Genomic DNA, 13,176 nt, shown 5'->3' on the forward strand with positions numbered 1-13,176 from the left:
TCTGGGACTTGATGTTTTGCAAGATTTGCTCTACCAAAACAAATGAATTTATAAAGTAATATTTAATTAATTTAAAAAAAATCTCCTAATGAATCAATGACGTGTAATTGCTCATCACAGCTAGCTAATCAAGATGAGGAGATCAGTGTTGCAGAAGTAGTTGAAATAATTTACTTACAGGCAAGTGACTTGTTATCATAGACCAATGTACAATTTCTGTTAACTCGTGCAAAATGATGCGAACAGTTGAAGACACACCCAGCAACTCAATCCATTCACTCACCTTTGCTTCAGAATCAAAGGACACATTAGGGTTTAAAAATCAGCTATGTTTTCATTCACAATTTTGTGAAGAAAAAAAAAAACAGAAAATAGTACTGGGATTAATTTACATGAAGGATGGCTCTGAGGTCACTCATGCAAAATGGGGGCCTTAACCTTAAACCAAGGGCAGAGGAGACAAATGGACAGGAGTGATGAGCTCTCGGTAACTTACCCATTTTATTTCCAGAGACTCAGGTCATGAATATGAGAAAGCAAACATATCAGAAAATAATGCAGCCAATATTCTGGATAGCTTTTTACACCTTTTTTTAAATTTGCATAAGATAGGTTTTGTTTTGATTTTTTTCCTGCTCTGAAAAGATACATGCAGTTCATCTACATTTTCTAGAATCTAGACTAGAATCTAATGATTAAGTCAAAACAAATCTTATTGAAATTACCCAATCTCATGGAAGATGCGGTAAAGGATAAATCATTGGCTATTCTAAAAATGTTCTGCAAACGAAATACCTTAAATATCCGTGTCCTATGTCAGTTGATAAAGTTCTAACCTAGGTTAACAAGTGTTGAAGTTGATAATCATGCAAGTTTAGAATTTTTTTTTTAATAAAAGCATGAAAGTAGTCAATAACACATCACAACAAATTCATGTTAATCCTATTTTGTTCATTCACAAACCACAGAGAGCTCACAGAATAACATACCAGCCATTTCAAACCATGGCTCTGTGAAAGATTTAACAGCTGAGGTCAGAATGAGGTTTTCTTATTAAGCTGCCATGTCCTTTACAAAATGGACTATTTTGTACTTACTGCTGCCCTTTGAACTCTTATAGTGAATAATTAAAACTAAACTGCAAAGCATATTTTGTGATGCTGATTACACTGTAGGTTGTAGGTTTTTGCTTAGTGGCTCATTTTAAATGCCCGGCAATTCCCAGAGGGAAAACCCCACCATCAGTTCGAATAGACAAAATTGGCTGACCTCTAAAAGCAAAGCAGACATTTCCACATCATAATAAAATTATCTTATTGGGGACTCACCATATTGGCAGTGGGGTCCGTGAAATCCCTCTGGACACCGGCACTGCTGGGCATTACCCTTAGAGCATGGCCTTCCATTGAAAGGAGTCCCCACTGCAGAGATAGCTAAAAGGAGGGTGGGACATTGGAATTGAGAGAAAGAAAGACCATCAATGTATGCACCATGTTGCTAATCTAACATAATCTAGAAATTTCCACCAGCTCCTTCTTCTAAGCAAGCTTAAACAGTGTTTCCATTACAAGTGGAGGCCTCACTGCCTATAGCCTTCAAGAACTTGTGTGAGGAAGCATCCGTACCCTGGAGAAGCTTGCAGAATCCCTGGGCCACCCCAGACCTACTGAATCAGAATCTGTATTTGAACAAGGAACTCATTGATCTGCATTCAGATTCAAATTTGAAAAGTATTGGTGTAAAGAAACTCCATGGATACAATGAGGAGGTGGCCAAAACAAGGAGGGGGGGGAAGATACTGCACTCACCAGAGGCAAAGGACTATGAAAAGGGGTCAAAGGACAGTATAAAGAACTCATCTCGCCATCGTTAATATCCAGGAATTTGGGGTGCAGTTGAGATGACATGGTGGGCATACACTTTCACTGAGCTTAAACCAGCCAGCAGCAGCGGCCTGGCACTGCATGCAAATACACAGTGACCCTCGATACACCACTCCGCAATGAGCCTGCTTAACATGGGGAGCCTGCGGCAACTTCACCAAGATATTTCAAGAGAGCAAGCACACTGGGGAAGGAAGCAGGATGCCGGCATACTCCCTAAGGTGCAGAACAGCAGGAGAGATAAAGTGTGCTGTGGTGTTGCATTGACTGCAACACACCGAAGCATTTTAGTGACTCCACAATAATCATAAACATGTAATGTGGGCAAAGGAGTTGCTAAACGGAACTATGTCTCCTGGTGTGGATGAACTATATAACGCGCTGGTTCTGCTGCCTGAGTTCTGTCAAACACACTCCAAAGGTTCTGAAATACCCTCACCAGAGGTTTGTAAAAGGACTGCATACCTCATCTTAAAAAGTAAACTGCCTCCAGAGTTCTGCAATTAATCATGACAAGCACAAGTTGAGAAATCCCATTTAGATTTAGTACGGTGATTTCCCTCCGGACTTTTGAATCAACTGTGGATTACAAATTTGATGATATGGGAAAGGGGCAAACAGAAAAGAGAGATGGAAGTCAAGGTGTAACCTGCCTGGCTTTAAATCAACTGTCTTTTAAATAGAGAGACAGAATATAAAGCAGCACTTTCACGGGTCCTGAGTCGTGACCTATCATTAGAAACGCTTAACAGAAAGGCTTTTTTGTGCATTTTTGCATATGTCATGTGTAAATTTTCAGTCTGAATCCATGGTGATTCTAAAGATGCTGAAAACTTGACAGGTATGATTGAAGTTAAAAACAGAGTGAACCCGTTCCTTCTAATGACAGAGGGTTAGACAGGAAGAATTATAACTCACAGTGTAGGCAGCCCGGTTCATCATCCCACCGGTTCCACCCCGAGCAGCACCTGTAGACCTTCTGCCGCTCCACGCTGTACACCTGTCTGTAGACAGTATAGTACCGGGTCCTAGCAAACACAAGAATCTGGATCAGAAGGACATAACACTTCCATTTAGGGCAAAGCTACTATCTCAAACCCACTAAAAATGTCCCTCTGATTCAAACCCTGCCATACCTATGAGTGATATAGCTAGGTAGATGGTGTGTATATGTGTATTTGTATATGTGTGTGTATATACTCATAGAATTCGTATATATTACACATATATACATCATTTCACATGCAAATCACAATTTATTAAAGATATAGGTTAATGAAAACTAAGAGGTCCCATATCCTATGGTATAAAATAGCCTAAAATCACTGAAGATGTCATTAATGAAGCCCAAGAGTCTAGGGGAAAAAAAAAAAAAAAGAAATCCTGAAGGATGATAAAGCACATAAATTCCATACAGACAATGAAGATTCCTCCGTGTTGGCTTCATTATTGTATGCATTCTTAAGGGGGATGATATTAACCACAAGGGGGTGACATTTAGTTCTTGCTGGGGTTAAAGGTAATAAAAAGAATTTTAGTTGATAAAAATGTGTGTGGCCCTCCAAGAAGGAACAGTACATATGTAAAGTATATTTGTGGTGTTAAAATTTCCCAGGGGTGGAAGTGATTACAGAAAAAAAAAAAAAAGGCTTAAAAAGGCTCTTGGGGGAAATAATGAACAAAACATCGGCAATATCACACTATCTGTGCTGACCTATCAGCAGATGGTAATACCAAACATCTCTGAACAGGTGGATTTCCTCTCTGTCAAGTCAATATCACATGTATTATTTACCCCTAAACTACTAACACGTCTTCCCCTTCCTCATACTATCTGCCCAAGTCCCTTTCATTATTGAAGGGCAATTTCAAAACCACTTCCTCCAAATTCTCTTTCCCCACCAAGCCAATGTAGATTGCTTTATCTTTTCTCAGAAACGAGGTTTATTGGCAGTGCTATTTTTAAAGAATTATTTTATTTTATTTATCATTATTTTTTAATTTGACCATATATAGAGAGAAAGGGAAAGTGAGAAAGCAAGGTCTGAACTTGAACCACAGGTGGTCATGTGGGAGTCCAACACCTTAACCACCATCCCTCACCACCTGCCTGGTCCATGGTTGTGCACTTAGTTATTCACCAACCAAAGTTTAATACTGTATGTATGTATCTTTCCAGTCAAGATACAACTACAAATCTGTATAGTTACATATAAACAAAAGAGAGATGTTTGTCAAAGATGTCAAATGTCTTTGAACTGCTGCTACTCCACACCCACTATCATATGTAGCATGTGTAAAAGTACTACCTCTTGAGGATAACAACATAAAACCTGTTTTACTTATTCATATTTGTTTTCACAAGTCACAATACCTACAAGTAGTGGACTTTCTTCGGTTCAAATGCCAACAATGACTGCCTTTCATGGGTGGAATGCAGAAAATCAATATGAAAAGCCAATTTCCAAAGGAAGTACTCCAATGAACAAATCATATATACTATAAATATGATTTCAAATCGTATTTCTTTTTAAATAAACTTTCCTACAGAGCACTGTATTACTTAACTTATTTGAGTACCTACTGTGTACCAAGAATTGTATCCCATGTGTTAAATATGGTTTCTGTTAATCCTCATAATACCCTTGCATGGTATTCATTTTATTTTTTTGGTTTGTTTTTTGTTTTGTTTTATTTTCTTGGCATGGTATTATTCTTCTAACATTATAGACTACGACAGAGAGAGAAGTAGGAACTTTGCCTAAGTCCACACAGTTAGATAAGAATCAGGGGGAATTTTCTGATTCAAATGTCATTTAAATAGCTTCAGTTTAGACAGAAAAAAGAATAAACTCAAAAAAACTATTTATAGATTAAACACACATACACACACACAGAGAATGCATATGTAAATATCTACAATTTTAAATCATTTAGTCTTAAAATATTTTAGTTAGCCATGTCTTATCAACATTCTGACATGTCTATACAATGGAAAATCCAGTTAATTAAAATGCCCCAAATTTCCATTGGTGATACCAGCACTAGTAATAATAACGAATTCTGTATTAACTTGAAACCATACTTGAGTGTGCTGAACTTAGATCCAGGTGATGGAATTACATAAAACTTAATTTCTCAGCAACTATTTGTATTAAAATGTTCTTAGATATTTCATGGAATTATTTTGAGACTTTTAGGAAAAGAAGACTGCAGGAAGCCTTGACTCTGGAAAGCATTGTGGACACTTGCTCTCTCTGTCCCCTCCTAGAGCCTGCCAAGTTAATCCTGATTCAAAGGCCATAATACAGTTAAAGAAACTCTAGGCTTCAAAGAGTTACAAGAGCACCAAGGGTAGGTCAAACACTGGTTCACAACTACAGACCCACCGGATACAAGTCGTGCTAAATTTAGCGAACCAACACAATATTTCTTGTTTCCGTCAGCTTTCTGATCTTCTGCTTTCAATAGTATATCATACCATGAGGTAAAATTAGTCGCATCTAACCCAAAATACCTCACACATAAATGAAGCCCAGAGTAATACTATAGTTTATCTCTGAAAGAAAATATATAATGGAGATTCTCAGTTAGTATACCTTCTGCTCATTTACTTGATTATAGAATTATTTATTAAAGTTTATTGGATAAAATCATTTGAATTATTCTGTTGAGACTTATGGTTCTGATTTCTAATGATCAAAAAGAAATAGCAAGAGGGAACCAGCAGTTAGCGTAATGGCTATGTCGCTGGATTCCCACGTGGTCGACTGCGGTTCGCGTCCCGGACCCGGTGGCTTAAAACTCACGCCGGGCGCGTGTGCGTGTGTGCCCGAGATCCCGAGAGGAGAATGGAGGAGAAGGGATTGCGGCGTGACCATCCCCCCTGCGGGGTGATTTCTCGCTTTCTGTCTCTCTGTCTCTGTCTGTCTGGCGAGCGCACGTGCCCTATAGCGAAAACCTCTCAAAAAAAAAAAAAAAAAAAAGAAAAAGAAAGAAATCGCAAGAACACTCTTACCTTCTTTCATAACTCACACACCATCTTGGGCCAGTACAACTTTGTTTCCAGAACTTGACGGTGTGAGTGAAGGCACGAACACATGGGTGTGGAATTCCCACCACGGTTAGCTGCTGTTCTTCACAAACATTTGGCCTTTAAAAAACAGAGTAGTAATATGATATTAAAAAAATATGTGTTTTAGATATTTAGTAATTTTTTTTCGGTTTTCTACAAAAAGCTTGTGGTGGCTTGCAAAAATGTCAAGAGATAAAAATACAGTCAATATTTTAAAACTTTATATTTGGGACCAGAAAAAAGAAAAATCAGAATAGATTTTAAAGACTAGGAGAAACTAGGAGAAACCAACAGGTAGCATGGTGGCTAAGGTGCTGGATCCCACATTGCTAACTCCATGGTCTGAGTCCCAGACCTGGCAGTTTGAAAAACACACCAGGCACATGTACATGTGTGCTTAAAATCCCAAGAGGATAATGGAACAGGGACTGCAGTGTAGCCATTTCCCTACTGGGGGTGATTTCTTATTTTCCCTCTCTCTGTCTCTCTCCAGTAAGCACACATGTATGCTCTATGGCAAAAATAATAAAAGGCCAAGAGAAATTTAAAAGATATATATAAAGTTCATAAGCTCCACATATTAGAAAAATTGAGCTACAAATTAAGTTCTGAGCTCTGGTTGCCAAAATAAAAAAGCAAAACAGAATTACAAAATTCTCAACACTCATAAAGAAAAAGCATTATTTTCATCAAAAGATATTAAATTTTTCCTGCAAATTATTTCCAAACAATATTTCCCATCTCATATTCAGTTGACTATCAACCATAATGTTAATTTTAAAAAAATATTTTTCAATCAGCACCATTATACTAATATTTACTGGTAGAAAGTTTATACAGATTGCCGAAATTTAGAAACATTCTTTTTTAATTTTTAAATGTGTCAGGCTACATAACACTGATAGACTGAGTACCAGAATTATGGTTTCAGTCATCTTTTGTCTAACTTGAGAAATGCTTTACATAAGGATGAATGATTTACTAGTCTACGCCAATTGTAAAAACACTAGCTACAACAGCAGCTCAGGCCAGCCTCTCACACTTTGCATGCATTCAAGGTCCCTACAAGTCAAGCACTAACTCCACCAGGAATATGAACGATGTTTCCAACTGTGATATATCTGCCTTCAGGAAGCTCCATACTGAAAACAGAAAGAAGCTCTGATTCAGGAGTTCTATGTAGGCCCTAAATAACTGTGAAATTGTCACAAAATCTCAATCAAAGAGAAACTCAATCTATCTATATAGGTACAAACTGTGATCTGGTAGGATTGAAGTTCTGAAGGGGGGTTGTTAATGAAGGTAAGAGAAGCTTACAAAGATTCATTAGCAAGGAAAGGCTTCAGTGAAGAGATGACACTATGACCTGAGGATGAAAATAACCAGTCGTGGAAGAGCCAAGGGCAAAGGAGAAAATGCTTGCCTCCAGAGGACCCGAAAGAAGGCCAAAGTGGTTCAAATGATGAAACGCTGCTGAGACAGCCAGGGCCTTTCAGCCAAGGAGTTCTGAATTTTATTATTGATGTATAAGAAGCTGCAGCAATTATTAGAGTTCTGATTTCCAGAAACATCTCCTATAGCCAGGATCTAGAGACAGGCACTCTGATCACCCACAGTAGCAAAGCTTTCTAAGAGTGGGCTTGCCACATCGCTCCTCCCCCAACTCCCTCCTTGACACCTGAGAAGTCTCTAGTCAGAGAGTGACTAACTTTACGCACTGGGACCTTGTGAAAAGAATTTGTGCAGACGAAATTCAGGAGAACATTCTATAGTCCGCAGCCCTGATGTCCCCCTTATACGTGGGGTATATAAATCCTTACCCAACCTGTTCCGTGAGCTACTCCCTATCAGGGACTCCCATATGCGTGCATAAACTCATCCCCTCTTACTTTACCTACTGTCCATTAATCCACAGTCTATGACCACTCAAGCCTAAGGTGGTACAAGAAGCATTTGCCTTCAACACGTGGAAGAACTAGGTATTGTTGATTCCTTATTATATTACATAATGTACGACTATCATCTGGATGATATCAACTCTTAAATCTATGCATATAAAATACTACTTAGTGATAAGTATATGGAAAAACTGGAGCATACAAATATTGGTGCAGATATACATTTAGAAGTTCTTAATATATGCTCTTAATATGTACTCTCTTAATAGGAACATAATGAGGTACACATTACGTGTACACGCTCACACATATACACACTTTCCAGCATGTTCATATGTCTCTATACTTACTAAATGTTCTTCTCTGTTGTGGATACAGAAAGATGTATACTGAAACTTCCCACTAGCTTTTTGGATGGTATTTTTATAATTTTAACAGTTTAGTTGTTCATGTATTCGATGCTATTCTGTTAAAAATATAAAGGTTGAGGGACCAGCAGGTGGCATGGTGGTTAAGGCACTGGACATATGTGCGACCAGGGTTCAAATCCTGAATCTGGTGGCTTGCTTTCTCACTTCCTCTCTCTCTCAGCCTCACTCTCTGTCTCTCTCTGGTCAAACTAAAAATAATAATAATAAGTAGTGAATGAATAAATAAAATAAATAATTATTTTTAAAAAAGGTTGATGATTATAGTACATACTTAAGGAATTCCCCTTGTATCATGATACGGTGTTTCTTGCTAAGCCATGATAATGTGGGTGTAAACAGAGTATTCATTATGTTTATTCATTCAAACAAGAAAATGATACATGACATTTTTTAAGAATTATTTATCATTATTATTTTTTCATGTGCTACAGGACCTGTGTGCTCACCAGAGAAAGACAAAGAGAGAGAGAAAGCAAATGAAAAGGCAAGCCACCAGGTCTGGGACTCAAACCACAGTCCGCCATGTGGGAGTCCGGTACCCTAACTACTATGCTACCTACTGGTCCCCAATATATAACATATTAACTACCAAATACCACACAAAAATAGAGGCTTTTTAATAGCCAATAATTAATTAAATCATCAGTTTATCTCACTGAATTCCATGCTCATCTGTCGTTCTTGTAACAAACACATCTCATATTCTGCATATATTACATTCATTTTGTTCAGGATTTAACACTTAATTTTTTTTTATACCTTTAGGTTATTTTTATTTCTGCTAAAATTAATTGCTAGTCTGATCACTGATGTGGATAACTGTCTCCTTTGGAATAAGTCTCTGATTTCACTTATTTGCTTTTTTATTTTATTTTGGGGGAGACTTTAGTCTGCAGGCTTATCTTGATTGGAAAGTTCTGTTTTTCTTTCCTTATCTTAGAACAGAAGTAGGTTTTTGACGAAACATTTTCTTGTTGTGTCAAAACTGTGTCTAAAGAGCAGAGAGAAAGGCACAGGTATGGTAGTTGAGGTGCCATATAGTCGATTCCACGGTTCAGGTACTGAATCTGGCTGCTAGAAAGACACACGGTGTGTGTGCGTGTGCGTGTGTGTGCATGTGTGTGTGTGTGCGTGTGTGCATGTGCGTGCGTGTGTGTGTGTGCCCGAAATCCCAAGAGGAGAGTGGGGGGAAGGGCTTGTGGCACGTCCATATGTCCATATTTCTCACCTTTACTCTGATGCACTCTCTCCAGAGAATGCATGCACCCTGTGCCAAAATCTTAGGGAAAAAAAATTAAAAATTATGGACCAGCAGTTGGTGTAATGGCTATGTTGCTGGACTCCCATGTAGTCAACTACGATTCGAGTCCTGCATCCAGTGGCTTAAAATCACGCCAGGCGCGTGTGCGTGCGTGCCCAAGATCCCGAGAGGAGAATGGAGGAGAAAGGATTGCAGCGTGGCCATCTCCCCTGGGGGGTGATTTCTCGCTTTCTGTCTCTCTGTCTCTGTTTTCCTGACAAGTGCATGTGCCCTATAGCAAAAACCTCTCAAAAAAATTAAAAAGTAAAGGCACTAAATAGTCTCACATTCTAAAGAGTACTACCAAAAAGCTAGAAGATATGTCTCCACATGATGTTATTAAGAGTGCAAAATCACCCTTACTACCATCAGCATGCATTCCTCCTTGATTATTTTCCTCCCTTTGTAATAAAAAGTCTGGGAAGGAAGGGGATGAATTTGTCAACCTTGAGTCAGAACTGATGCCAGCCTCTTTAACGTGGGGAATCCTTACTGCACTGAAGAAGGCTGTAGGTCTACTCTGAAAAAAAGCTAAAATTGTAAAGTTCTTGGCAGTACTTGGGCCCCCTAATGTTTAGTGTCTTGTATAAATAAGTGCCTGATACTGACCCGGAGATGGGTGAACCAAAATTAGGAGTCACCGCGGGAAGCGGTTATAAAGTAGGGCTTGCAGTGCTGAGCTGCACTGTACCCCATCTCAGTGCTCCCCAGACTTGGGAGGGTCCCCTTGTCTTCCTACAAAGGAACACTGGGACTAGAGGGTAGGAAGAAGTAGCCAGGGTTCACATGGCTTCTGCATCAAGTGATCATACATCCAACCAAAAAAGGGTGGCATGGTGGTTAAGGAGCTGGATTCCCTCATTACTGACCATGGGTGGAGCCCCAGACCTGGCAGCTTGCTTGCTTGCTTGCTTTCTCCCTCCCTCCCTCCCTCCTTCCCTCCCTCTCTCTCTCCTCCCCCAACTTAAAAAAAAATAAGTAAATAAATCTTAAAAAAAAAAAAAAAGAGGTTGGGCATGTGGACCACTGGAAGGAGCTACAGGGAGACTAGGTTGTCCCTCTCTTTGATGATCCTCAGAGAACACTTGGTTGAAGGCTAACACTTCCCCCGAGGACACAGGGAATGGCACCTAAACTAGAGTGCATCAGCTTCAGACAAAACCAGAGCAAGTCAAAAAGCTTCAGGCACTGTCTCCACCACTAGCAGAAACTCAGTGTCATTTGCCTCTTCACCCTACTCCTCTCAACTCAGGAGGAGCTGGGGCTATTAGAGAAAATAAGGAAAGGAGCTGCCTTGGAGTTAGGCCAGGGCTAGCCCTGCCCTGCTTTGCTGATCCCTTGATCCCTGAAGACACCAGCGCTGCAGCTCTAGCTGATGAGGTAGAGAGGAGAAGACACGTTTTGAAAATTTAAGTTTTTGAGCAAAGCTATAATAACCTATAATAAAAAATACAGTGACTGGAAAACTTTGGAATTAGCTAGTGATAATGTCACAAGGGTTGGAAGAGGGTAACCAACCTAACCTAATGAAAGTGATGATTAGAAAAAAAATATATATATATGTATGTTTGTGTGTGTGTGTGTGTGTGTATATATATATATATTTTAAAATTTTCCTTTCTCAGCCCAGCCTGGTGTCAATAGCAAACTTAGCTGCAGTGCTGGAAGCCACATAGATAACTGCAGGTTCACATCCCCAGGACAGCTTGAAAACATGCCAGGTGCATCCTCACATGGCCCAGGATCCTGATAAGCCAGAGGGTTGGAAAAAGGTGATCATGACATGATGGGACCCTGTTGAGGGTCGTCTTTCTCATCTATAGTGCGCTCACTCTGTCGCAAATAAATAAACTTACCCACTCTCTGTCGCGAATAAATAAACTTACCTACTCTCTGTCATGAATAAATAAACTTACCTACTCTCTGTCATGAATAAATAAAGTTTTTTTAAAAAAGTTTTTCCTTTCTCACTACAACATTTACATGGAAAAATAAATGTAGCAATGAGCTCATCCCGTCTTGGGTACAAAAGGGCTATACAGACAAAATAGTGTTATTGAGGAAGCGCCCAGCTCACACCTGTTCATCCATTGGTAAGAGCAGGAGGGCTCTCTGGCAAACTGGTTTTACCACATTCTCGCCTGAGGAAGTCACAAGGGCACATGCAGCTCCTTTACCTGTGTGAGTTCTGGCCTTGGTGGAGTTATTTGTGGGAAGGCCTCATGAAATGACTCTGAGGTTTAGATGAGTAAGGTGAGAAGGTGGCTTCAGGGACTGCAGGGGTTGGAGACCTTGGACAAACTCAAAGATAGGAGCTATTTTCAGATAGTAGTTCTTCGACCTTACTGACGTGATAAATGCTAAGTAAAATAGGCCCTAACAGAAGGGACCTGATTTTACCATCAAATACAGCAGAGAATACTAATTAAAAGCTCTTCTCCTTAATGGCCACCTTTACTCAGTAATACTTTCTAACTTCCAGGTCGTCATTCACATTTTAGTACTGGAGGAGCACAGGGAATGTCTGTTATTATTTCTCATAACATAGGATTTTAAAATAAATGAGCACAGGGAATGTCTATGTTATTATTTCTCATAAGGGTACTTCTTCTCTTAAAGTTTCCAAATAAGTATAAAAAGCTTTAGGTCACCTGAAGGGTTATGAAATCAGAAGGTGTCACTTCACAAAGACTTCGTGATGGTCTCCCCTTACCTACTCCCTGGGCTGAGGGAGCTCACAGGCCCTGCAAGACCTGCCCCTCCTGCATCTAGCACCCTGTGCTTACAGTATTAGACCTATGGAGGGGGAAAAGCCTCACAGAAAAACAACATTTAAGCAAAGGCCTAAACAAAATTCTGAGCAGACATCTGGGGATGAGTGTTCCAGGCAGAGTGAGTAACAGGTACAAAAATCTCAAAGGCAACAGTGTTCTTGGAGTGTCAAAGGACCACAGGGAGGGCAGCGTGGCCAACAGGGTGACTGGGTGGGGGGTGCTAGATGCAGGAGGGGGCAGGTCATGCAGGGCCTGTGAGCCATAGTAAGAACGTTGCCTTTTACTCTGAGATGGGGGGGGGAGAGAGGGTAGGCCGCCAAAGCATTTGAGAAGAGAAATGACATGGGTCTTAGCAGATCTTGGAACTTGGAAATTGAATTCCTACCTCTGGGTCCACTCCTTGAGGGCAGGCTTTTCTAACATCTAGTTCTGTGACAGCTTCTATTCCATGGAACTAAGAACCTCATTTCTCTTTTGTTCCCTGTGCATCTCCACAATACATCGTCTTTGTTTGAGCAAGCTTCAGTGGGTCTTTATTCCTCGAATAGCCTATCCTACTCCACTACCCCCTATCCATCTTACCTGCATTTTTTACACATTTTCTTATGAAAAAAAAATCTTAAACATATTTAGAAACGGTGTAATGAAGCCCTCTCTGCTCATCCCAATCAGATGACTGTTCAGCCTGTCTTATTTCATCTGTTCTCTCGCCATCATTTTTCTGCCTTATTTCCAATTCTCCCTAGCACTTATCTCTACCTCATATTTATGTTTTCTATTTTTCTCGTTGGTGGTGTTTTTTTGGTTGGTTGGTT

At 39.8% G+C, this 13,176-nt stretch overlaps 1 protein-coding gene across 1 annotated transcript in view; it reads right to left on the reverse strand.

Annotated features, from left to right (window-relative positions):
- Positions 1–13,176, reverse strand: part of LOC102502239 (EGF-like and EMI domain-containing protein 1) — a 565,383-nt gene that overhangs the window by 484,360 nt on the left and 67,847 nt on the right. The window contains exons 2-4 of the mRNA XM_027772542.1: positions 5,902–6,036; positions 2,802–2,911; positions 1,329–1,433 (exon numbers count right to left, since the gene is read on the reverse strand). Of these exons, the coding sequence (XP_027628343.1) occupies positions 1,329–1,433; positions 2,802–2,911; positions 5,902–6,036 (350 nt within the window). The remainder of the gene's footprint in view (positions 1–1,328; positions 1,434–2,801; positions 2,912–5,901; positions 6,037–13,176) is intronic.

This window comes from Tupaia chinensis, unplaced genomic scaffold (genome assembly GCF_000334495.1).
Source record: "Tupaia chinensis unplaced genomic scaffold, TupChi_1.0 Scaffold000281_1, whole genome shotgun sequence".
NCBI lineage: Eukaryota > Metazoa > Chordata > Mammalia > Scandentia > Tupaiidae > Tupaia > Tupaia belangeri.